This window comes from Solanum lycopersicum, chromosome 3 (genome assembly GCF_036512215.1).
Source record: "Solanum lycopersicum chromosome 3, SLM_r2.1".
NCBI classification, from domain to species: Eukaryota; Viridiplantae; Streptophyta; class Magnoliopsida; order Solanales; family Solanaceae; genus Solanum; species Solanum lycopersicum.
Window position 1 is genome coordinate 58,114,178 of NC_090802.1, and position 25,848 is coordinate 58,140,025.

The 25,848-nt window shown below is 32.4% G+C and overlaps 4 protein-coding genes across 4 annotated transcripts; 3 read left to right on the top strand and 1 right to left on the bottom strand.

Annotated features, from left to right (window-relative positions):
- The first annotated feature begins 5,188 nt into the window (after positions 1 to 5,188).
- Positions 5,189 to 8,862, top strand: LOC101257441 (probable leucine-rich repeat receptor-like protein kinase At1g68400). The gene is made up of 3 exons (XM_010319240.4): positions 5,189 to 6,345; positions 6,856 to 7,245; positions 7,716 to 8,862. Exons 1-3 carry the CDS (start codon positions 5,550 to 5,552, stop codon positions 8,354 to 8,356), a joined length of 1,827 nt encoding a protein of 608 aa, XP_010317542.1. The 5' UTR covers positions 5,189 to 5,549; the 3' UTR covers positions 8,357 to 8,862.
- A 727-nt stretch (positions 8,863 to 9,589) lies between these two features.
- On the top strand, positions 9,590 to 10,933 carry LOC101251154 (probable aquaporin TIP3-2-like). The gene is made up of 3 exons (NM_001287372.1): positions 9,590 to 9,851; positions 9,996 to 10,246; positions 10,323 to 10,933. The coding sequence occupies exons 1-3, from the start codon at positions 9,713 to 9,715 to the stop codon at positions 10,713 to 10,715; spliced, it is 783 nt and encodes a 260-aa protein (NP_001274301.1). The 5' UTR covers positions 9,590 to 9,712; the 3' UTR covers positions 10,716 to 10,933.
- Positions 10,934 to 11,074: 141 nt separating this feature from the next.
- LOC101251447 (uncharacterized) lies at positions 11,075 to 15,765 on the bottom strand. The gene is made up of 7 exons (XM_004234270.5): positions 15,619 to 15,765; positions 14,301 to 14,754; positions 13,699 to 13,818; positions 13,556 to 13,609; positions 12,726 to 12,889; positions 11,593 to 11,769; positions 11,075 to 11,356 (listed from the first exon to the last, which is right to left on the bottom strand). Exons 2-7 carry the CDS (start codon positions 14,700 to 14,702, stop codon positions 11,146 to 11,148), a joined length of 1,128 nt encoding a protein of 375 aa, XP_004234318.1. The 5' UTR covers positions 14,703 to 14,754; positions 15,619 to 15,765; the 3' UTR covers positions 11,075 to 11,145.
- Positions 15,766 to 17,327: 1,562 nt separating this feature from the next.
- On the top strand, positions 17,328 to 20,727 carry LOC101250866 (uncharacterized). Its single transcript, XM_004234268.5, has 2 exons — positions 17,328 to 17,549; positions 18,652 to 20,727. The coding sequence occupies exon 2, from the start codon at positions 18,707 to 18,709 to the stop codon at positions 20,393 to 20,395; it is 1,689 nt and encodes a 562-aa protein (XP_004234316.1). The 5' UTR covers positions 17,328 to 17,549; positions 18,652 to 18,706; the 3' UTR covers positions 20,396 to 20,727.
- The last annotated feature ends 5,121 nt before the right edge of the window (positions 20,728 to 25,848 follow it).

The window sequence follows — 25,848 nt, forward strand, 5'->3', positions numbered from 1 at the left end:
AGATGTCAGCCACTTTATTAATGCTTTTTATAGATCTCCTGTATATTGCATCAATGACTTATCTTCACGAATTATAAAAGCTCTAAAATTCATTATTTTATTAATGATAAAATTAGCTACCTTAATTGAGTTCCTGGAGATTTTCAAAGGCACCAAATTATTATCCTAATTCCTACTCTTACGAACCCGAGTTAAAAAGATTTGACAAAAAATATGTCCGAAGTTTGAATCATCGAAAATTTATGAACTATAATACAAGAAAATTGATAAAATGAGGGTTTATTTGCTCTGACTCGTTTGGACTTAAAAATAGGTCAGTTTATCCGTCGGGGACCAACTGGCTCCATTACGAAGGTCTTAACGGACATCCATGAAGTTTTGGGCTAAAAACATGTCAAATTTCTGGATCACCAAAAATCGATAGACTTAGCACACATAAATCGGTAAAATGGGGTTTTACCTGCTCTGAGGCTCGTTTGAATTTGAGTGGGCCGGTTTGTCCGTCGGGACCAATAAAATACACGTCGAAATTCCATATTACCAAAAATTCATGGAATATAGCACACAAAATTGGTAAAATATGGATATACCTGCTCTGGACTCGTTTGAACTTGAAAATGGGTCGGTTTGCCCGTCCGAATCAACTGACTCCATTACTAAGGTCTTAACAAACGTCCATGAAAAAATTTGACAAAAAACACATCGAAATTTCGGATCACCAAAAATCCATGAAATATATGTTTAATTTAAGATCACAAATTCAAAAATCTTTTTTTTAATACCCATGTCAAATTAAAATTAACCAAAGAAACTAAAATGAATGGAGAAAAAAAGTCAACAACAAAAAATAATATGATAAACAAAGTTAAGAAAAAAACAGGTAATAATTAAATCGAAGAATACGAGGAAAACTAAATAATTATCGATTACCTATTACTAGCTTTAGTTTTTACTTTAATTATCGACTTTATCATATCATTTTATTTTAGAGTCATGTCCTCGATAAATTTTATTTATATCATATCGACTTACTTATGCCTCGTATAAAACCTATCATAAACTGAAACTTGAGCATGTAAAAGAGAAGAAACACATATATTACACAAAAATCGCATGCCACAGACGGGTTTTACATTTTATTTAATATAAGGGCATTTTTTATATTTAATTACACTTATGTCCCTACTGCATTGCCTGTAAGTGCCGCAATTCTACTTTTGCATTGTATTTTAGTTTTTATCACAAAGAGTTATCTTGTATTTTTATAAATGAAATGTTTTCATGTGTTTATGTTAGTGGAAAATATGCGATTGTTTTATATATATTTTTCGTTCTAATTTATGTAATACAGTTAAAATTTGAAGATTTAATATGACAATTTTTTTAAAAGATATTTTTTATATTTTTGGTTAACGGGATAAAATTTGCAAAAAGGTTTAAGCAGCAGCATAGCAAAATAAGAGAGTAGTTTGGTTGCTCTCAAATTACTACAATGAATCGAATTTTTCTTTAAAAAATTGTTTTTAAATATTTATCCATACTGTCTTATTTGTAAACACGAAAGAAAATAACAAAATTCTTATGTAATCAAATAATTGTTTTAAACTCTTTTTGTCTAAGAGGTCAGTCACTTTATTCTGCTTTTTATAGGGTATGCGAAAGTTTTAAATCTCCTAATTATTGCATCAATTACTTATCTTCACGAATTATAAAAGCTCTAAAATTGATTATTATTATTGATAAAATTAGCTACCTTGATTGAGTTTCCGGAGATTTTCAAAGGCACCAAATTATTATTCTAATTTCTGCTCTTAACGAATGTCTATGAAAAAATTCGATAAAAAATACATCGAATATTCAGATTATCAAAAATTTATGAACTATTGTACATGAAAATCGGTAAAATGAGGTTTACCAGGTCTGGCTTGTTTGAACTTGAAAATGGGCTAGTTTGCCCGCCAGAACTATATGGCTCATTACTAAGGTCTTAACGGACATTCATAAAATATTTTGACAAGAAACCACGTCGAAATTCCGAATCACCAAAAATCTATGGACAATAGTGTACGAAAATCGATAAAATGGGATTTACCTGCTCTGGGGCTCGTTTAAACTTGAGAATGAACTTGTTTCTCCGTCGGGACCAACTGGCTCCATTACTAAGGTCTTCACGGATGTCCATGAAAAATTTTGGTAAAAAACACGTCTAAATTTCGGATCACCAAAAATCCATAGACTATAGCACACAAAAATCAGTAATATGGGGGGTTACCTGTTCTGGGCTTGTTTGAATTTGAAAATGGGTTGGTTTGCAGGTTGGGACCAACTACTCCATTACTAAGGTCTTAACGGACATCCGAAATAATTTGACAAAAAACACGTTAAATTTTGAATCACCAAAAATTCATGAACTATTTATTTAATTTAAGATCACAAAATAAAAAAGTCCTATTTATTTTTTTAGTATCCATGTCCAATTAAAATAAACTAAAGAAACTAAAATGAATACATAATGGAGAAGAAAAGTCAGCAACAAAAGATAGTATGATAAACAAAGTTAAGAAAAAAAAAACAGATAATAACAAAATTGAATAACATGGGAAGATTAAGTATTTCTCTATTACATATTACTAGCTTTCTACTTTAATTATCAACTTTGTCATACTACTATATCTAAAATTGTATCCTCGATAAATTATATGTGCATCATATCGACCTATCTCATATAAAACTTATCATATACTGAGACTTGAGCATGCGAAAGAGAAGAAACACATATATATTACAAAGAAATCGCGTGCTTTTTACTCTTCATTTGATATAAGGGTATTTTTGGTATTTAATTACACTTGCGTCTCTACTGCATTGCCTGTAAGTGCCGTGCAATTCTACTTTTGCATTGTATTTTATTTTTTATCACAAATAGTTATCTTGTATTTTTATAAATGAAATGTTTTCATGTTTTATTTCATGGAAAGTATCGCAATTGTTTTGTATGTATTTTTCGTTCGAATTGATGTTATACGCTTAAAATTTGAAGATTTAATCAAGTTTTTTTATTGGTACATTTTTATGCATTTCATGTGTTACTTGAAATAAGCTGGTTATGTAGATTTCTGTATGTCGGAAGGTATGTTAATTCATTGAATATCTTATTTGATGTTTGATATTTATTTTAAAGCTTAATCAATTGAACTTTATGTTGAAAATTTTATTTTGAGGTAAATTATTTGTTATTAAATGGGATTTTATTTTTTGAAGACTAAAGTTTAAATCTAAAATATTATTAAGAATGAAAAATATTTATCGCAATATTTAATATTAGTAAAATAAATTGATCATCAAAAAACTTTGGTGATCACTAAGAATCATTACAAAGATGAGAAGCTTTTTCTTCAACTTATTTAACCGGTCTTTACACCAACCAAATGTCACAAAAACTACTTGCTATTAATTCTAATTCAATGATAAGTTCAGAAATATGCCTAATAATAAATGAACATAATATAAAACTACAGACTTGGATTCAAATCGTAACAAATGGAAAAAATAATAACCCAACAAATGAAAAGAAGTGCACATGCTTAAAAAGTTCTAATAATTAGAGTCAACATTCCATATGGTGGTGATTCGATTTGCCTAAATCATATTATAGGTAAAATTATCACACCCATATTTATATAAAAAAAAGTAATAATCCGATGAAATAATCAATTTATACCTAAATTAACTTGGTACTTTTTTTTTGTTTTTTTTTAAAAAAAGAAATGGAGGGTAAGGGAAATGGGAAGGGAATTATAATACGGAGAACCAAACAAGATAGCAGTTCAGATAGTCAACTAACTGAGTTTTCTCTCTTCAACACCACTATTATCCCAGGAAAAAAAAGCCATAATATGAAATTTTGCTAATTAAATACCAAAAATTGTATGTGGAAAAGCCAACATATATAGCCATTTTTTTCAAAGGGAAGTTGTGTCTATGGTACTCTAGTCTAGACCCTCAAACTAAAAATATTAGTACAAAATTCTTAGTTGCCAACCACAAAAGAAAAAAAAATGAACTTATTTGGTAATGGTATCATTTGACTTATTCCCCTTAAATAACGTAGATAAATGATTAATTTCATTGACACTGCAAAGTCTCAATTGGCGCATACAAAATGTCAAAAATAGGAAGGAAAATATTCAAATATTTCAACAATATTTTGTTACAATGCTGCCAACTCTAATCACTCTCATTGAAATCAACATCATCTCCAATGTATTATCATATAAAAACAATATTATAATATTGTAGTATAATATAATACACTATCAAGAAAAACTTCTATCTTATCTATGATTAGGACTCCCTTAAAGGTGTTTTTTAATATATAGTTGTCAACAACCACCAATAATTATGCACCTAAGTATATTGCCCAATCATCAAATAAACGGAGGAAGATTTCAAGTTCAAAGAGACAATAACAAAAAATAATAATAAATTATTTCTTCACATCGTATTAAGTTTTTAGTGAAAATAATTATTCAGTATCTATATTCATCGAAGGTAACATAAATCTAATGGTTTAGTCCATTTGGATTGACTTAAAAAAATAACTTTTAAGTCAAAAATAAAAAGTCAAACTGAAATGACTTTTAAGTCAAAAAATAATAAGCAGGGGAGACCTACTTTTGATTTGACTTATTTTAAGTTATTTTTTATTTATTTTAAGTTATTTTTTATATTTGTCAAACACTTCCAGAAGTCAAAAACTGACTAAAAAGTAGGTCGAAGTCAATCCGAACGGGCTCCAAATATCATGAAATTTCAAGTGATATTATTTCCAGTTTTCTTACGTCTTGATGAACAAAGTTACCTCTACTCTTTAAAAGTGACAAGAACCAAATGAAATGATTGAGGTGCATACAAACGTCTGACACTATCTTTAAATTAAAAAAAAATATTGAATGGTTTAGAACCCTCCTAAATTATCATCTTTTTACGAGTTTCATAACTCCATTATTCATTGTTGTCTTTACCTATCTAAAGTATCAATCCATTTATATCAAAACACACATAAATGCTTGCGTTGACCAACTTAGCATTGAGACTTATTTTACATTAGTTGAAATATGAAACTCGCGAAAAAATACTATAGCGTATATAAAAGAAACCCCAATTGTCATGCAGAGTTCAACTCCTCGACCCAAACCACCAACTTTAAACAAGAATAAAAACATTGACAAATATCATATCTCTACATGTCTTGTTTAATACTATATTAATCTACATAATAATCATATTCTTTGTTCTTTCCGCTTTCACGTCTTTCTTTGGGAATCTTTTTTGGTCTACAACGTCAAAAGCTGTCTAAAATAACAAAACTCTGTAATGGAGATCACTATAAAAAAAAATTCGACTTTTTGATGTGTTTGACATTGTTTGAATTATACCCCACAATGTTCAATTTCACTTCACCTACTACATACAACTGGTAAAAATTCTCAATCTATTATTACTTACTTATCTATTATTCTTCAAAGTCAAGGTTGCCACGACCAGAAATGCGTAGGACGATCCTATTTTTCGCCTTGTTTCTGGTGGTGGAATCAGCTGAATTTTTCCCAAATGAAAGAGATGCTTTGTTGCAGCTGAGAGATAGTGTAAATTCAAGTGTTGTTGATTTACATTCACATTGGACAGGGCCTCCTTGTTACTACAACCAGAGTAAATGGGCTGGAATTTCGTGTTCTGATGGCCATGTAAATCAACTTGTTTTAGAAGGAATTCAGTTAACTGGTTCACTTCCACCAACATTCTTGTTGCACATAACTTATTTGACAAAAATCAGCTTTAGGAACAATTTATTTTATGGTCCTGTTCCTAATCTCACAGGACTAATCGACCTGGAATTTGTGTTTCTTTCAGATAATCGATTTTCAGGTTTGATTCCGTTTGGGTACGTTGAGTTAAAGAAACTAACAGATTTGGAGCTCCAGGGGAATGAGCTTGAAGGTTCAATTCCACCATTTAATCAACAGAGTTTGATTGGTTTCAATGTGTCTTCGAATAAACTGGAAGGGCCTATCCCTGAAACTCCTGTTCTGAAGAGGTTTTCAAAGAGTAGTTATGAGAATAACGCGAATTTGTGTGGTGAAGTTGTAGGAATACCTTGTTCAATATCACCAGCAAGTCCACCTAAAGCACCAAGTGAAAAGAAAAAGAATGGGCTTAAAGTATGGAGTATTGCTTTGATTGCAGCAGCAGTAACAGTACTTGTTCTTGTCTCAATCATGTTCATCTTTTTCCGTTACTTTAGAAGATCTAAAAGAAAGGGAACACAAGGAGAAGACAAACAAGGTAAGATTTTTGTAGTATTATCTATCTTATCCTAACTAGTGCCAGTTTATCTGGGGGAAAAGTTGCTTAGATTGAATTAGATGAGGAGGTTATCTGGTGCAGGGCAGTTTTCGTGTTCTGTATTTTTCCTCGAAATAGTTTAACCATTTTTGTTAATCGCTAAAAGAAGGTCATTCAGAACTCGTTGGCTCCAGAATGGGGCAGCTCCAGAAGTTCTAAAGATGGTTAATTCGTGATAGAAAGAAAACCAGTACATGCCCATTATGAAGTCGAATTCAATCATTTCTAGCTCAATAAGATTGAGAACTAGTCTCTCGCCCCTGAATTGTGGCTATACAACAACAATAACATACTAATATAGTCCCACAAGAGAGGTCTGGGGAGGTTGAGATGTACGTAGACCTTGCCCCTACTTTTGTGGGATAGAGAGACTGTTTCCGATTGAGATGATGGAGCAGTTTATATTGTTGTTATTACATCTTTTAACATTTCCCATTTCCATTTTGACAGGTAATATTTCAATAGAGAATGTGGTAAAGAGAAGTTATTGGTCCAAGAGCACAGAAGATCCAGAAAAAACATTGGACTTAATATTCTTTGAAAAGGATATGTCAGTCTTTGACATGGATGACTTGTTAAGGGCATCAGCTGAAGTTTTAGGAAAAGGAAAACTAAGCACAACATATAAAGCAATACTGGAATCTGGTTCTGTTGTTGCTGTTAAGAGACTCAAAGAAATGAATTCTTTGAGCAAAAAGGAATTCACACAACAGATTCAGTTGCTTGGGAAATTGAAACATGAAAATCTAGTGGAGATGATGTCCTTCTACTATTCCAAGGATGAGAAGCTCATTGTTTATGAATATGTTCCACAAGGAGACTTGTTTGAGCTCTTGCATGGTTCGTTCATCAACTTTCTTTTACTTTTGGAAAAATGTCTAAATACACGAAATATCTTAATTTTATCTTCCGTTATACTTTGAGGTCATTCATATCCTTATCATTAGTAAAACGTCTCGTGTTATACTTTGAGGTCATTCATATATTCATATTCATTATGATTCTAAACTATGAACTCATGATCAAATGACTTTTGAGGTGCGCTTTCCCTTCTCTATAGTGCTACTGTGAAAATTGAAATTGCTTTGAGGTAGGTGTAAGGTTTGCGGACACTCTACCCCAAACTGCACTTTGTAAGATTACACTGAATATGTTGTTGGTCTGTGGACATTCTACCCAAAATTGCATTTTGTGGGATTACACTGAATATATTGTTGTCGTAGTAGTAATAGAGGAATATCTTTTCCATTTTCCCTTCTTTTTTCCCCTTAAGATTCAACCATGTAAAAACTTATGATTCTTGATTTCAGAAAACAGAGGCATTGGGAGACAACCACTAAACTGGACAGCAAGAATATCCATCATAAAAGATGTAGCAAAGGGTCTAAATTTCTTGCACCAGTCTTTACAATCACAAAAGGTGCCACATGGGAACATTAGATCAAAAAATGTTCTAATCCAGCAAGACCAAAACAAGAACTACCATTCTAAGCTGACAGATTATGGATTCTTTCCTTTGTTACCATCTAAAGAATCCTTAAGAAAATTAGCAGTAGGAAAATCTCCAGAGTTCTCTCAAGGGAAAAAGTTAACAAGAAAAGCTGATATCTATTGCTTTGGTATTCTTCTGTTGGAAGTGATCACTGGAAAAATACCAGGTGAATTGTTTTCACCAGAAAATGGGGTTACTAGTTATGTTGATGATGATTTATCAGAGTGGGTAAGGACAGTGGTGAATAATGACTGGTCAACAGACATTTTGGATATGGAAATACTTGCACAAAAAGAAGGGTATGATGAAATGTTGAAGCTTACTCAATTGGCTTTGCAGTGTACTGATGAGGCACCAGAAAAGAGGCCTAAGATGAGTGAAGTGTTGAGAAGAATTGAAGAGATTGAGCTTGAACCAAAGAATTTAGTCACTGATGTGGAAGATGATTCAATCTCTTAGTTGAAGACTTGAACTTTCCCTCCTAAATTGTAATCAAGCCGTGGCAGCGACATCAACATATCCAGTATATTAGGTGGAATTTGAACAATACATTCAATATAATCTCAACCGAAGTCAAGAGTCTGAAAATATATCCAATATAATCTCAACTGAAGTTGGAGTCTGAAGAGAATACAGTGAAGTGTAAACATTATCCAACCTAATCCCATTGGGTGAAATACGAAAGAAGATAAGAGTATACACATACATTATCCTACCCCAACCAAACATGAAAGTAAAGAAGGATAAAATATGCACATACTTTACTCTTACATAATAGAGTATAATAGAGTATGTGCATACCTTACCCTATAATTAAGGGTTGAGAAGCTGGTAGGAAGAGGCTTTTAGCTCAACAGCAGAGTAAACTTAGTCTGATGATCTTACTCACATTCTACAAGTTAATTCTTTGTAGATATTGATTTTGTTTTTGTTTTTTCATTATTAAATCTTTTCCTTGATGAAAACACCCTTTTTGTAGGAATAGCATATACAGTTTTCTTTTTCATCTTTTTATGAGTCATTAATTAGAATAAATTCCATACAAAAATTTGGAAGGTGTGATTGTCTCAAGTTCAATTGAAGGATAAAGGGTGTAGTTAGGTCACAACAAACGTATAATTAATCAACTCAAAATTCGTATATCAAAGACATAGTAATTGTCATTAAATTCCTGGAGATAAAAACAAATTTACAGTTTGGTTTCATACATCCTGAAAATAATACTATACTAATATAAACTTCTAATTCAAAAAAATATATATTTTTTATAATCAACTTAAGGAGTAACCTCAAGATCATATTTATTTTCTTAAAAAAAAAAAACAAACTTGGGAAGTGTTCCCATTTTGTACATAATACGTGTACTAGTAGCCAAGAAACTCCTGAAGTGGGACCAATTGATTTTGGCTGCAAGCAAGCAAAATGGATGACGATTAGAATAGAGCCCACACTTCATTTCTTGCAATTTGTGGATGAAGATGAAATTGAGGAAATAAAATAGAAAAAACTCGAAAATGGTTTTGATTTAATCCTAGTACTAGTATGGATGGACTTTGACGTAAGTCTTAGGTGTAAGAAGAAAACGGTGTTTAATTGGATTTGAAATAGACACCTATGTAGTACGTGTCAATTTTCATGCAAACGATCACCCAAGTGTCCACTTCATTCCAAACTTCATTTTTCTATAACACTATCTCCTTCTTGATCATCTTTTATCTTTTCTTCATTTCTTGGGTCACTCGATAAAATTAAGAATCTCGATTTATAGATTACTAAATAAAGGTTCTCAACATTGACAGCTGATTTATTGGTGTTATGGCTATGCCAGCTAGGAGATATGCTTTTGGTAGGGCCGATGAAGCTACTCATCCTGATTCCATGAGAGCCACCTTGTCTGAGCTCTTATCCACCTTCATCTTCGTTTTCGCCGGTGAAGGCTCTGTTCTTGCTATTGGTAAGATATAAAAATGAAGTTTGTGAAGTTGTTTTAACATGTTTCTTATCTCTCACTAGCACAACTAACTGGTTACTCTGTCTACCAAGGTTATATTTGAATTTGAATGTTGTTTTACTATGGATTTTTTTTTTTTTGGTGCAGACAAGTTGTATCCAGATACGGGGTTAGGGTCATCAAGACTGATAGTGATAGCGTTGGCGCATGCGTTTTCCTTCTTTGCAGCTGTAGCTTCTAGTCTGAATGTTTCTGGAGGACATATCAACCCAGCTGTTACCTTTGGTTCACTTGTGGGAGGCAGGATTTCTGTTGTTCGTGCTATCTATTATTGGGTTGCTCAGCTTTTTGGTTCTGTTTTAGCTTCTCTTTTGTTGAGGCTTGCTACTGATGGCTTGGTAATAACTAGAAAATAATCTAGTTTTTTTTGTTTGTTGTTTTAAGATTGAGGTGTAATTGTTTGTGTTGGTGCAGCGGCCACGGGGATTTTCGGTTGCAGCAGGGGTGGGTAACTTGAATGCACTTGTGATGGAGATAGTGATGACATTTGGACTAATGTACACAGTATATGCAACTGCTGTTGATCCAAGGAGGGGAAGCTTGAGCACCATTGCCCCTCTTGCTATTGCATTTATTCTGGGGGCAAACACCCTGGTGGGAGGGCCTTTTGAGGGTGCATCAATGAACCCGGCAAGGGCATTTGGACCTGCTTTAGTGGGTTGGAGGTGGAGGAACCATTGGATCTACTGGTTGGGCCCTTTCATCGGTGCAGCCCTGGCTGGACTTATCTACGAGTACGGGATCATACAGCATGAAACTGTTCCACGACCCACGACCCACCAGCCCTTGGCACCAGAAGATTACTAAGAGAGTCCTTCATTTGTGAATAAAAAAGGATTGTGCTTAAAAAACTTATGTGATGTTTGTAGTCCAGTTTATGGTTGTTTTTTCATTCCATCTTCTGATGTTTTTTTCTGCGTTTAAATACTTCTGTATGTAGCTGCCTGCACATCTCCTAAGTTTCAGAAATCAAGACGATAATCCCAGACCAGTAATAGCATGAATAAAGTCTACCTTTTATCCGTCTTATTATTTATTTATTGGACATTCTATGTCTCTGTTTACTTGCATATATAGAGGCAATTCCATCTTAAGATGCTCATGGCAGGATACATTTTTCAGTCATTTCCTATAAAAGGAATCTGTACGAGTGACAACGGGAAAACTGAAAGAATGTAATGACTAATTAAATCAAATTACAGAATGGTGATGGTACAAAAGAATGGGGTAGAGATTGCTAAAGCTTACGATAAAATCTGGCAACCCATGGGGCAAGTTCAGTTACATCAGGGGTTCTAGGATTAGAGGCATAATAATCAGACCAGTAACAGGGGGACATATTCTCAGTGAGTTCACCATTAGAGTAAATGCAAAATGGCAGCCAATCTTCTCCTCCATTCATTCTTCTTTTCCTCTCTCTTGGATACGCTAATGGCGCCTGCACATACCTGCATCAGATAAATGAACTTGAGGTTTCGAATTATTCACAACAAGTTTCAACTCCTACGTTCAACTGTCCATTACTGAAGCTAACTTGATCTTTGTCTGTCATATTGTAAGACCAGAACCCAAAGGAGAAAAGCAAAAAGTGGTTATACACAATAAATATTGCTTCAATTGAAATTCCTTTCAAGCAAGTGTTTATGTGAATAAGCAGTCTAATGCATTCAAGAACAGAACACACCTGATACCATCAAGCAGGATATCCCAGCAGAAATGGGTGTGACCAAAAATATGACAAGCGTTTGTGCTCCCTCTATCTCCATGTATGTATCTTATACGGGCCTCAAGAAAGTCAGAGCCAATCATTTTTGGAAGGTTAGGATAGAAAAGCATTCTCTTCTCTGGACAAAGCTCTACTCTGCAAAAAAGATTACAAATAACAGTTCCATTCAGGGTAAAACAATGTAATCATCAGCATAAGATGTTTAAGGACTCCAATCCTCAACATAATCTTTCTGAACCTTGATTATTTCGTAAGCTCGTAGTGCCAGTGAGGTGGAATGCCCACTACTCTGATGAATCATAAGTTTTTAAGAATGCATTGCGCCCTGCCCCTACCAAACCCCCACCGCACCCACCTTAAGGCAGCCCAAAGAAAAGGCAAAATAAGTCCCTCTATCTTGATGCATGTATTGATAAAAGTAGCATTAGAGAAGTTTAGCTTTGTAACACAGCAATTTCTGACTTGGGAAATGTGTCCCCTTCTCTCTTTGCTACACTATGCTCTTTCTGGCGAGTCCCCTCTATGGTGCTACTTTATTTTTTCATGGGTGACAAAATATATTTCATTTTAGGGGGAACTTTCGAATAAATTAATATAAAGAGGATTCTTATAGATGGTTCGTGTTCATCGAGCGGGGCCAAATAATGATGGACGAAAATCTTGTGATGGGTATGTGATGTTTTACAGAACGTATCAGGGGATATGGCATACTCAATGGGGAATGGAAAGGAAATTATAGTCACATTTCTACAGAGTCTAGAAGAACTACATCACTTATGGCAGGTACCTCATAGTGGAAACATGGTTCGCTGACACGGAAAAAGCCAACCACTGAGATATCAAACATTTTATGTTTATCACTGATATGTCAAATTGGTAATCTATAATGGAGAAAAGGGGCAAATTTTCAGCGGGTCTTTTTTTTTGAAAATGGCAACACCAAATTTTCAGGACTATCTAACAAACATCAACCTCATTAAATCCTACTAGAAGTCTCTACTGTAGTGCGAGACTGAGGTTTTTCAACCATTACCAATCAAATTTAGATAGCAACTCAGAAAATTTTGGAATTGTCTGAGCTACTCACTCACCTTGGAATGAAGTGTGAGAATGAAATTATCTGGTTGCAGCTTGCCAGCATTTCCTGGACTGTATCCTGATTTTTGTCATTCATGGCATCAAAATGTGTAGCAAGGGAGTTATCTCCATTTGTGAGTCCGTCGGGCCACTTGCATGCACGGAAGTCCTTACATGCCTGTGGCATAAAAGATAAGAGTGAATTACAACAGTAACATTGCAGTGTACTAGCAGTCTACCATAGAACACAGAATCAGTAAACTACAAGTATCATATAAATCAATAGATAGGAAAACTTTTTGAAAGAAAAAAAAAATTCTGAGAATTCCAAACTCACCAAAAACACAGAAATGCTACAATACAAGTAATAAAATGACCAGGCTCAGAACAGAGGAAGTGCATCCAAAGCAGCCAGAAACAGAAGAGTCACAAAGATAGCTAATAAATAAGACACAAAAGAAGATGAGCAAGTAGCTTGCAATATCAACTATTATCCCCATATACTCACCTACCCATAACAGAAAGGTTGAAGTCACCCCAAGGTAAAAAGGACGTTTTCCTTGGACCAATGAAATCTTTTACTGATAAAAACAAAGTGCAAAAGGATGCACATTACTTCAGAGCACACTGAGTGTGATGGAAGAGCTAACAAATTGACTTACTTTTAGATGAATTCAGTGATAACGAGGAAGTCAAGTAAGCACTTCTCATTTCAGTTTCAGTTGTCAGTAAGCACTTGCTCACTTTTATCTATTTTCAAAGAAAGCAACGTTGAGGAGGGAACAACTAACATATCATCAAACTAAAAGATAAAATCCTTACAAGGAGAAAGAAAGTGAATCACCAGCTCCAAAGAAGGAATGTGGATGCCAGGTATGTCCTTTTCCCTATCAAAGCTCTGGGATAAAGCAGAAATGACATCAAGATGTGCACAGAATGACCCAGCTGCAAAAAAGAAATAGTTTGCTATTTCACAGTAAGATTTACCTCATGGTACCATGAGAATAGAGGAATAATTGCCAAACCATCAATGACACTGGGATTAGTTTCCACTCCAAGCCTATGACATGCATCAAGCATTTTATCCAGCTTTTGAAGAGAATCAATCTGAATACAGCGGATGCATCACATTAATCATGTGGTCTTGCTTTTAGTTTAACAAAACTACCATAATAGCAGGAAAAATAATATGCTGCTTCAATGCAAACAGAAGAGGGAAAAGGGGAGAGGAGGAGAGGAAACACCACCAATATTCATTCTCAAGTGTTAACTTTTTTCTGCATGGACAAAGTTTTGGAGACCTAAACCTAATAAGACTGTCTTAAAGGCAATGTTGTTGATTGAAAAAAGGGGCATGCATAAAAAATGCAGCTATAAATGCTTCAAAAGGAGAATTTCTCCTCAGCTTAAAGTCCCCATAAGCGACAAGATCCCATAATGTCACAAAATAATTTTAACGAGGCACCATGACATATTAATGTAAAATAGCAACAAGAACTAGTGACATATGATGCAATTCTACACATTGCTATTGAACTAAATTCTGCAAATAATATCTTCATGGAACGATATGAAGAAAGACTGCTTACATAATTCTCTTTCTCCCTACGGAGCCAAAGGTCGTGGTTTCCGGGCACAAAGAACACGTGCTCAAAACTAGCCTTCAAGAGGGACATAGTTAACACAAACTTCTCATAAGTCTCCGCAACATCACCTGCAACGAGAAGCACTTCCTTTTTCTTTCCCTTTTTTGGTAAACCCTTTAACCATGCCATGTTCTCCTCGTATTCTGTATGCAAGTCTGAAACTACAAAAACCTCCAAACCAACTGTATCTACTCTAGCAGAAGGGATAATCTTTTGCCTTGTAATATCAACATGCTTCATGAGATATCTCCCACAATTCTGGATTCTCATACATTTCTGAAGATATCTTGAACGTCCAGGCTGCAGATAGAAAATTGAGCTGGCTGTAATTAAGCATAGAACCATGTTGTTGCTTTCCTCTCCTTTCCTATTTCCTCTATTCTGGAATCAGCTAATCCTACATCAACACATCAAAATATTATTCTGGAACATGAATAATAGACTATTAGTCAATGAAGTGAGTTAAGAAACACAAGGTCTCAAGTTCAAATATCAGTGGAGGCAAAAATACTAGGTGATTTTTTCCCATCTGTCCTAGTCTTGATAGACCAATGGAATTACATATCACGTGAAATTAGCTGAGGTGCATGCGAGCTGACTCAGACACCATGATTAATAAAAAAGAACACATATAAAGTTGATCACCTTTATATATGATGCACATATCGTTTTTAGTTTGTGTAAATTCAACCAGTGTAGTGAGTATTGCATTCCCTAAAAGAAACCTTCATCTCAAAATGCAAATATAAATCGACCAATCACATAATGAACGGGTAAAATAACAATAATGCAGGAAAACAATACCAGAAACATGGAGCGAGTAATTCTATCCCTTAACGCTTAGCTATTTTTGTTCAGGGCAGATATTGAACTTGAGAACTCGTAATTCTCTTTTCACTTTATCCCCCCACACGATGGGACAATTGCTAATTCTTTAATCTAATAATGAAGCTATCTTAATCTCGAAAAATGAAGATCTCATATAAAAAGGATATAAAACTAAAAAAACAAGTTTGTAAAAGACTACAAAACCAAATCTCCGGGTACAAATAATGAACTGAATAGGAATTCTACGTAAACAATTATAGTGGATAAGGTAATAACTACCGAATCCTGTAGCTAAAATTCCGTAAAACTGTGAATTGAATACGAATCGCTAAGGATGATAATGGAGATTAACAATCTACAATGAAATCAGTCTGATCCATTGACCTAACAACTTGTAAATCACCAGGAATATTGAAATAGAAGACGAAAGTACCATAGTATCACTGCGAAATGAACCTCGATCGTCTGGTGACCGGAGATGGAGAAGAAACTAATTCAGAAGCAATTCAATTATCCTTAACCCAGGAAATGGAGAGAAAAAAAAAGAAAAAGAACTTACTTATTAGGCGTTTGGTCACACAAAAAAATCATTTAGAATTTGAAAAAAATATATGAAACTTTTACTTTTTTTAAAAAAAATTAGTATTATTGTTATTTGAAGAGTTAAATGTTACTAGTTGGTATATTGTTATTGGAAGAGTTAAATAGAGTATATGTTTTTTATTCTTACTCTGGTCATTTTTAATTGTTAGGTTATGTTTTTAAAAATTAATTTGATTAATTTTTAAAGTTAAATTAAATTATATTAATTTGATTTTTTATGCTCATTTCGTCCACTTTTAATTGTATGTTTCAAAAATTAATTTGATCAATTTTTAAAATAAAAATAAAATTACATTAATTTGATATTTTAAATAAAAAAAAATAGAAGTTCAAGAACAATTAAAAAAAATACAATAGATTGAAATTATCTGCATATTAATATAATAAAAAAACACATCATAAAATATTAGCCAATTTTTTAACAATTTTACTCTAAATAAGAAAATAAAATAATTAAAAGTGGACGAAAATAGTAATCATAATCAGTTTAAACATTTCCAATATTGAGATGATTAGCTTTCGCACTTTGAAACAATTAGGACTAAGATTTAATTTATATACATATAATTTAAAAAATATTATTTGTGGGTTTCTTCCTTTTTAATTGAGAACTTACCTCAAATGAAATCATTCTTGGGTTAGATGTGATAGATAGGATATGTTCGTCGCGACATTATAACTTAACACAAAATTTAATCAATTCGCAAAGTATTGATACAAAATTTTATGTTATAAATTAAAAATATCTTATTATATTTCTTTCGTTTAAAATACTTGACACGATATTAATAGTTAGTTTAATTAATTTTTAAATTTAATTTTAATAGAATTCACTCAATAATTTAAAATTAAAATTTTTAAAAACATACATAAAATACTATAAGATGTGATTATTTTCATACACAAATGAATTTCTCTTTCATTAATATTTATTATCAATAATAAAGTAAACTTGCTTAGTTTATACTCGATTTTTCGTCCCTTTTACTTATTCACTTTTGAATTGACATACTGTTAAGAAAATAATTAATAACGTAGTGAGTTTATCATTTTATCCCTATTAATTATGAAGTAGATGAAAATTGTTATATCTTTTAAAGTAATTCGTCATTTAATTGAGGGTATAATAAGTCAAACATGAATTTGATTCACACTCCATGTTCTGAGAAAGAATTATCATCCGAAAAGAGGAAAAGATAGAGTCTTTGTCTAAAGAAATGCGTTGAGAAAGAGCAGACGTATAGAACCTTTCAACGAGATAGTGCTTTTTCAACTCAAAAACTTATTATTTTTTAATTTATCAAAATGAATAAGTAATTAGGGACGAATGGAGTAGAAAATTAGTTAGAATATTTATGATGATAAAAGTTCAATTAATATGCACGAAGAAAATTTGAAAATTTTAACCAAAAGTGCCATGAATAATTGTTCTTTTTTGTTCAATTATATATTTTTTTCTAATAATATCAAACAAAAAAATACTCTCACTAGTCCCTTTGTACATACATACCTCCACCAATTTTGAAAAAATTAAAAAGAGAAGAAACGGGTTTTGTAATAAAATAATACTACTCATTAAGGAACCAAAATTATCATTACTTGAGGACTGTACACGACTCTTTCCTAAACCCTTCAATGCCCAGCCCTTAACGTTTTGCTCCATTTTTTCATCTGACTGTCTCGTCCGTCGCCGCCGACTTAAGTCGTTGAACTCTCTTACTCTCCCGGCGTAATTTCATCAGATCTGGGCGTCTCTTTTATGTATGTATCTCCTTTGGTTCTTCGTTTAAACTTGCCTGTTACTGGAATTTGTTTCATTTTTGTGCATCTTCAGTATGTTTTTTCTACCTGAATTTGTGATTTTTTTGGTTCTTTGGAGGCACTTATTTTTTGGGGCCTAGGGTTAAGCCGCCCTTGTAAGGAACTAACCGGGATGTGTGAACTTCTTAGCTTTAGGGATTAGAACTTAGTTAGAAGGAGAATCTGCTTTTAATCTGTTGTGAATCCTGAAACGAGTTTTCACCATTGGAACTTACTTGTCAGCTATGTTGGTGTGACTCTTAGAAAAATGCAAACTGCTGTGTGTAGGTTGTACTGTTTCAATTGTTAGTCTGATAACTTGTTGTGCCTCTGTCAGTTAGCTAGTTCTATTCTATTCTAATAGAATCAAATTACTGTTTCTGCCTTTCTCTACTGAATTAAGGTCGAATATGCTTATGATTTATTTCATTACCAATAAAAAGCAATGTTTAAATAAAGGAAATCAAAGTATGTTTTCGTTGATGGGAGAAGATTCGCTCCAGTCCAGTATTTGCAGTATATGATATATGACATGTACAGAAAAAAGTTTTAGTGGTCTTGATTCAGTTTGTAATGACATTCAAATTTTATTTGAGTTCACCATTAAAACATTAGAACCACAATGCTTCTTCTTTCTCTGGTTTGTCTTCATTTCTACTCCCTTCAAGGTCATCTTCTTATTTCTTCTGGATATAATTTCTAAACAAGAACAACAAACCCCAGTGAAATTCCACAAAGTGGAGTCAGAGGAGGGTAGAGTGTATGCATGTCTTTTCACTACCTCTCCGAGGTAGTAGCTAGTAATTTCACAAAGAGCTTAACTTTAAGAGAATTAACCATCTTGATTTTTCTGCGTAAAGAAGCCCTCGACCTAACCATATTATGAAAAAAGATAATATTGTGCTAACAATGACAGAAGAGAATGGGCTGAAATTTTGTAACTAATAAAGTAAAGGAGTGATCAGTGATAGTTTGTCAATGTTTTCTGGGTAGTCTCAGTATGGGATTGCAGTATACTTCGTATTATGACTGTGCTTTTCTTTTTCTTTTTCTTTTTTGGCAGAGAAACCACTTTTGGCGCTTTGCAGAAAGACATAATTGATAAATCTGAAAGAGTCATGGTCCAAGGAGTTGAGAAGGAGGGTATGCTTCGTAAGCTGGAGAAGAAATCCAAGAAAAGCAATAAGAATGCTGCCTCAAGTGGTCTTGGAGGAGAGAGTGATGAGTGTGACGTTAAGAGAAAGAAAAAAAGAGAAGGTGGAAAACCCAACAAAGTCAGCGATGAATATGCTGTGAAATGTGTTGAGAAAAAGAAAAAGAATAAGCTGAAGAAAAGCTACTTGAATGAGCCTTTAGACACCAAAACTAGTGCTCCTGCAAGTGCAACTGAAATGCGGGACAATGACAAGGTAGTTGAGACCCTTGGTGAGGTCTCTGGTGGAGACGTTGTGGACGTGATTACAAGGAAGAAGAAGTCCAAGAAAAACATTAAGACTATCAATGGTGTAGATGTGACAAACACTGATATTAAAGTTAAGAGTGATGACTCTGACATCAAGAGAAAGAAAGAAAGAAAACATGGAAAACGTTCTGGGAAGTTTAGTGAAGACAGCAATGAGGTTACGAGAATTATTGAAGGGAATAAAAGTAGGAAATTGAAGAAAAGCTGTGGGGATGAGCTGGAGAAAATGCATGATACTAAGGATATACGTGAAGATTTTGCTGCTGAAGTCAATGAAGGTGATATTTTTTCACCTATAGAGATGGAAGATAAAATCAAAACAGACAAAGGTAAAATCAAAAAGAGAAAAAGGGAAAAAGTAGGACACAGCTCTGAAGATCCTACACATGAAAAGAGTGAAAAGAGAGTGAGATTTTCTGGTCAGGTTCAGATTTTCCCTTCATTGAATGATTCAAGTGATGAGAAGCATGAGATCGAGGAAGAAAATTTAGTGCATGGCAAGCGATTCTCAAAGTTAGAAGATGAAATTATCAAAGAGGCTGTTCATAAATACATAGAGGTACATAACTTAGGCGAAGAAGGGCTGAAAAAGGTTTTAAATGCTAGATCTTATCCTGAAATAAAGGGTTGCTGGAAAGAAATTGGGAGTGCTCTACCATACAGACCTTCTAAGGCATTTTATTGTCGTGCACAGGTCCTGTTTCGAAGGAGTGAATCACGTAAATGGACTGAAGAAGAGTATGAGATGGTACTGAAGTTCCAGAAAGAGCATGGGAATAATTGGAAGGTCTTAGCTGATGAACTTGGAAAACATCGGTGGCATGTGAAGGATACATGGCGAAGGATAAAACTGCCCAATCGAAATAAAGGACAATGGACTCAAGAGGAGTACCAGAATTTGTTTGATTTAGTAAACACCGATCTGAGACTGAAGCTTTCTGAAGAGAAAAAATCTAAGCATGGGATGCTACGGGATAATATTGCATGGGGTGCAATAAGTGAAAACTTGTCCACGAGAACTGATGCAAATTGCTGCTTAAAATGGTATGATCAATTGACATCACCCATGGTGGCCAAAGGTGAATGGGCGGATACTGATGACTATCGCCTAGTTGATGCACTTTTTGAGCTGGATGCAAGCTGCATAGAAGATGTGGACTGGGACAATCTTCTTGACCACAGGCCTGGAGAGATATGTCGAAAGAGATGGAACCAAATGATTCTTCACATAGGTCAACTTGGAAACAAGTCATTTACTGATCAAGTAGAAGTTCTAGCTAAGAGATACCGTCCGGATTTAGTCGAAGTAAGAGAGGCTTGGGACAGTAAACCAATCGTTCCGTGATATGCCCATCACTCAGCAGTGACGTGTCTGAAGAGAGTTATTTAACAACACCACATACTATTAGCAAACCCCCCCACCCCCCCCCCCCCCCACCCCCTCTTCCATTTTAGTAATTATTAAAAGATTTTGTAGAACATTTAGTAGACATAATTCGGAAGAGGTCTAGTGTTGTGTGGTGGAAGGAAAATGGGAAGATTTTCACAGTTTGATATTGGATTGTTGTCTGTATTCTGTAGGGCAAGAGATCAATGTTTTGGCAATGTGTTGTAGTCATGGCTTTTGTGTTTCTATCACAATTTTATTATTTGTAATGTATCTTTGTTTTCCCCCGATTTCATCACATATGCATGTGTTCAGTACATCAGGTAATCTTCAGACATCATCATGCTATTAAAACTTGTGTCACAAAATCACTCAGGAAACCAGAAGCTCCAGCTGCTCTTACTGGGGTAGAGAGATATTGCTAGCAATTGTTTGATTGTAGTTAATTTGAAGTTTGATTTTGCTTTACTGAATCTCGCAGGCAGTTTCTTTTATCCATTTATTATTTGTTGATAAACTTGTTTTATTTATACATTGCTGTTTTGTGGTCTCTTTTCTTTTGAGCAACGGTTTATCATAATCTTTTTGACCTTTTCTTTTGAGCCACGGTTTATCATAAATAACATTTTGCCTGCAAAGGTAAAGGTTAGGTCTACATAAATCTTTACTACTTTCAAATTGCACTTGTGTGATTAAACTGAGAATGGTATTGTTGTATTGTTTCACCCCATAAAAAGATTATGACATGAATGATCAAAACAAATTAAAATCTGACTTATGGAGCAGAAGCTTGACACAGTTGGGTTCACAACAAGAAGCATATATACATTTGTTGATTTTAGCATATATACATTTGTTAATTATGTTTTTATTATTTGTTTTTATTTAAAGAATATAATTATTTAGTAATAAAAGGGAGAAAATCAAGCGAGAGAATATTTAAAAAAAGGTAAGGATCACTTAATTTTCTCATTAGTTACATTCTCAAATAAAATTTAAACTTCGTTCTTTTTCTTCTCCAGAATTTTTACTTTTTTAAAATTATATTCATTCCACGATATATTCTATTTATATTTATTATAGTTTTTTAATAGTTTGTATTCATTTCAATAGGTATGCTGAATGTATCTATATAGTCATTTAAGAAATATATTTGTATTCATATAATTTTTTTCCCTATATAGTTATTTTTTTCTTCAAAAATCTTGTATGTGTTCATTTAAATATTTATTTTATTTGTATTTCTATTTATTCTATTTTTTATTTAGAATTTGTATAATAATATATAAAATACAAAAAATTAGTATGATGAAAAAGTGAATGAAATATAAAATTGAAAAGAAATAATTGAATATTTGGTGTTCTCATTCTTAAATAAAATACATAACTAGTTGACAAACCTTTAGAATAAATACAAATTAGAAAAAAATATCAAATTCAGAAACAATGCAATATAATGAATACAACTATTAATTGTAAAAATGCATACTGACTAAAACAGTATCAAAATTCAATATATACTACCAAATTTATGAATACAAAAAACAATAAAACTATGAAATACAAAAATAAATACTAAATGTGGTACATTGACATAACTATCACAAAAAAACAGAATGCAAAATGAATTAAATATATGAAATACAATTCCAAATCTATGGATACAAAATACAATAAAACAATGAAATACAAAAATACATACCGACTAAAACAGCAACAAAATTCAATATACACTTCCAAATCTATGAATACAAAAAACATTAAAACTATGAAATATACACAATCAAACTCATATAATGTGTTACATTGACATAACTAACACACACAAAAAAAAAAGAACACAAAATACAATAAATATATAAAATACAAAAATAAATACTAACTATAACATTATAAAAATTCCATATATACTTCCAAATGCATTGTAACATGAATTTTTTTGAATCTTACATATTACTAAACAAATTAAACTAAACATGCAAAACACAGTACATGCAAAAAAGAAGTATCTCTTCTCCAACAAATTGGTCTTCTTCAACTTCATGGTTAAAAATTTGTGTGGAATTTTGTACATCGACGGATTCAGGCATTTTTCTCCGTCGTATATCCTCCTTAGATTTACAAGCGGAACCTATATTGTTGTTTAATTCTTGAGTGGAAAAAAAATAAATGATAGAAAATCGGAAGAACTTTGATTATTTTGTCCAATACCTCTAGTAATTCTCTTATAAACGTCCATTGAAGATAGAATTATATAGTCTCAAATCTTAAAAAATGTTTTAAGAACAACAAAAAACACTAAAATCAGCAGGTAAATAAATAAGGAATCTGAAAAACATAATACCCAAATCAATGTTAATTTTCAAATCAAATCTTACAACGAAATTAAATGAGAATAATAGAAAATATTAATATATTGAATCGAAAATCTGTAGAATTGATTTGGAAGAATGTTAGAGAGAGAAATTGAAAAGAAGAGTAAGAAAAAAGAGAAAAATCTGGGGATTTAATAAGAAAGAAAGTATGAGACAGAAATTGATAAGCTTAAGAAAAGAGAGAGAAAAATTAAAATGATTTTAATATCTATCTAATTACATAAATATAGAAAAATGTGTAATCTATGAGAGAGAGAAAAAGGTTGTAAATAATGAGAGAGAAAATATTAATAATATCAGAATAATTATTTATTTTTAAAATAATGACATTTTTGACATATTTATTAATATTATTAAAATATAGTATTATCATTAAATAAGTTAATTTTTTTAACTAGTTAGCTAAATGGATACGTATTCTTGGACAATGATGACATTGTATGAGGCTCTTTTATTTGAAAGGAAACTGGACTAGGCCCAATGATATAAAGGAGGATGGACCAATTTAGATTTATATTTTGGTATTGCACAGTCCAATGGGCCTATAGCTCTTGAAGGTGGGAGACAAATGATGAACAACAGGGTGATATTGTTTTGCTCATGTGAAAAGAAATGGTGAATTCCAGCATGTGTAACGTCACAACAACAACAAATATAATATTGGAAAAAAGTAAAAAATAGGATAACCGAAGAGGAATAGCTGGGGATTAGGATGAGAGTTCGTATACATCTATCTATCTGCGTTCAGTTGCGTGTTCATCTTAAGACAAAACTCGATTATCTACCTGCGTTCTCAGTTGCGTGTTCATCTTAATACAGAGAACTCTTTTGACGTAAAAACATAAATTTATGTGCTTTTATTCACTAAAATTGCAATAAATAGTAAGTCTGAACTCATAAAACGTTTCTTTCCATATACCTATCGTTGTAGAAGGAGGTCACATGAGAAGATATACAAATATAATACGTAGACTCGTATACTCGTATGTATACAAATAAGGGCATGACATACGATAATGCAAAGGACAAATGAATAATTCTAGGCGTAACAATATTGAAGACTACATTTAAATATGTATATCTAGAGTTCACATGAGGCATCATGAGCAGTGCCTTACTGTCCCTTAAACAAAACAAAACAAAACAATGCCGACACTCTCGTGCTTCAATATGAAGCTCCACACTCGTCTTATTTATATACTTATAATATACATACTTGATTTTTTACTATTTTACATCTCTCCCAATAGTAAGAATTCAGTGACAGAGGTAGTAATTTGCATGTGAGTTATTTATGTTAATATATTCGATAAATATCATGTTAATAAATTCATTAAATATATATATTAAATTTAGGATTCAGTTATTATCATTTAAAATGGTAATTATAAAATATATAAAGTTAACATTTTAATTTCACTGTTGGGTAAGATTACGATATCTTTACCACTTCCAAGGAATCAAATACACCCACTAAAATAGTTAATAATGGTTTGTTTTAAGTCGCTATCGTTCTTGATAAACTTTTTTAAAAAAAAAAAAAAACGAATTTTGATTTGTTGAGAATTTGTGGTAATATCGGATGGATTATGTATATATCAAGATGTGACATCCAATTTACATATACCAAAATAAATACGATGCGTGACAAGAATTTCGATCCTACCTAGGTTGTTATTTTTACAAATATAATGGAGTGATGTTTTTATTATAATATTAGAAGTTTTATTGATTATTAGGTGAATTGTATAGTACGTTAAAAATATATATTTTTGGAAATAATAATTCTTTTACTGTTGAAAAGTTAACATACAAGATTTATTTCATGTTAGAAGTTATTTTCTATGAGTTTCATTAATCGTGTATATAATTATTTCACACTTTGATGTATTCTTTTTCTAATTTTGTATTATTATACTATATTGTAAATTAAAAAAATTAAGATCCATAGCGCTTACCCCAATGCCTCGAAGCTTACACCTCATCCTATACGAAGTAAAACACACTGTCTCACGCCTTGCCTTTTAAAACACTAATATTTATATTAATAAATTCATTAAATATATATAAATATTAAATTTAGAAGAGTCTAGTTACTATCACTTTAAATCACAATCATAAAATTCAAAATTTATAAAGTTAAAATCATAACTTTGTCGCTGAATTCTGATCGAACAAGATGCATGATGAAAATCTTTGCAATTATTTCCAATGAATCAAATACACCCACTAAAATAAGTTAATAATTGTCTGTTCTAAGTTGCTATCGTCCTTGACTAGTTGAAAAACGAATTTTAATTTGTTGATGATTTGTGGTAATATATCAAGATAGTGACATCCAATTTACATATAAAAAAAAAAAGTACAATGCGTAACAAGAATTTCGATCTTATCAATATAATGGAGTATGTTGCATTTCACCATTTCATTAAATACATTATCTTAATTTGATAAAAAAAAAATCGTTGGACTTCATATTCAACAAGACGGTTACAAAAGTAATGTTGGTCCACCATTTTGGTAAGAGCAAATGTCATAGATAACTATAGTAGTAAATAACATTTAAAATTTTGTCAGATCAAGAATAGATATATAGTAAGAGCGTAAAATCCTGAGAGTTAAAAAGATTTTTGACGAATTGGATCGGAGTCAAAATTTAAAATTTTAAATTAATAATTTATATATATTAATATTAATAATCATTTTGTTACAAATTCAAAATTAAAATTATTAAATTCTACTTATAATCCATACACTAGCTCTACCGCTAGTTTGGAGGAATAGTGCCAGAAGTCAAATGATTGATGAAGAATACATTGCATTGTGGCACCACCACCACAAACTAAAGTGTCACTTGTCATGACATATATATCTCTATAAATAGAAAAATCTGCCTAGCCAGATTTAATTTACTTGTCCACCTCAAGCAGTAACAACTTTTCCTCATCAGCCCAACATGCCTGATCATGACACGAATTGAGAATTTAAAATTTTATTTATAATAAATAATACTATATTTATCATAATGAGTTACAT

Excerpts from the sequence above, each read along its gene's own strand:
- LOC101257441 (XM_010319240.4), top strand. The coding sequence starts at position 5,550 with ATGCGTAGGACGATCCTATTTTTCGCCTTGTTTCTGGTGGTGGAATCA. Across the intron at positions 6,346-6,855 it reads ACAAGGAGAAGACAAACAAG|GTAATATTTCAATAGAGAAT; the intron begins GTAAGATTTTTG and ends CCATTTTGACAG. Across the intron at positions 7,246-7,715 it reads CTTGTTTGAGCTCTTGCATG|AAAACAGAGGCATTGGGAGA; the intron begins GTTCGTTCATCA and ends TCTTGATTTCAG.
- LOC101251154 (NM_001287372.1), top strand. The coding sequence starts at position 9,713 with ATGGCTATGCCAGCTAGGAGATATGCTTTTGGTAGGGCCGATGAAGCT. Across the intron at positions 9,852-9,995 it reads AGGCTCTGTTCTTGCTATTG|ACAAGTTGTATCCAGATACG; the intron begins GTAAGATATAAA and ends TTTTTGGTGCAG. Across the intron at positions 10,247-10,322 it reads GGCTTGCTACTGATGGCTTG|CGGCCACGGGGATTTTCGGT; the intron begins GTAATAACTAGA and ends GTGTTGGTGCAG.
- LOC101251447 (XM_004234270.5), bottom strand. The coding sequence starts at position 14,702 with ATGGTTCTATGCTTAATTACAGCCAGCTCAATTTTCTATCTGCAGCCT. Across the intron at positions 12,890-13,555 it reads ACATTCCTTCTTTGGAGCTG|GCATGTAAGGACTTCCGTGC; the intron begins GTGATTCACTTT and ends TTTATGCCACAG. Across the intron at positions 11,770-12,725 it reads TTCTCACACTTCATTCCAAG|AGTAGAGCTTTGTCCAGAGA; the intron begins GTGAGTGAGTAG and ends TCTTTTTTGCAG.
- LOC101250866 (XM_004234268.5), top strand. The coding sequence starts at position 18,707 with ATGGTCCAAGGAGTTGAGAAGGAGGGTATGCTTCGTAAGCTGGAGAAG.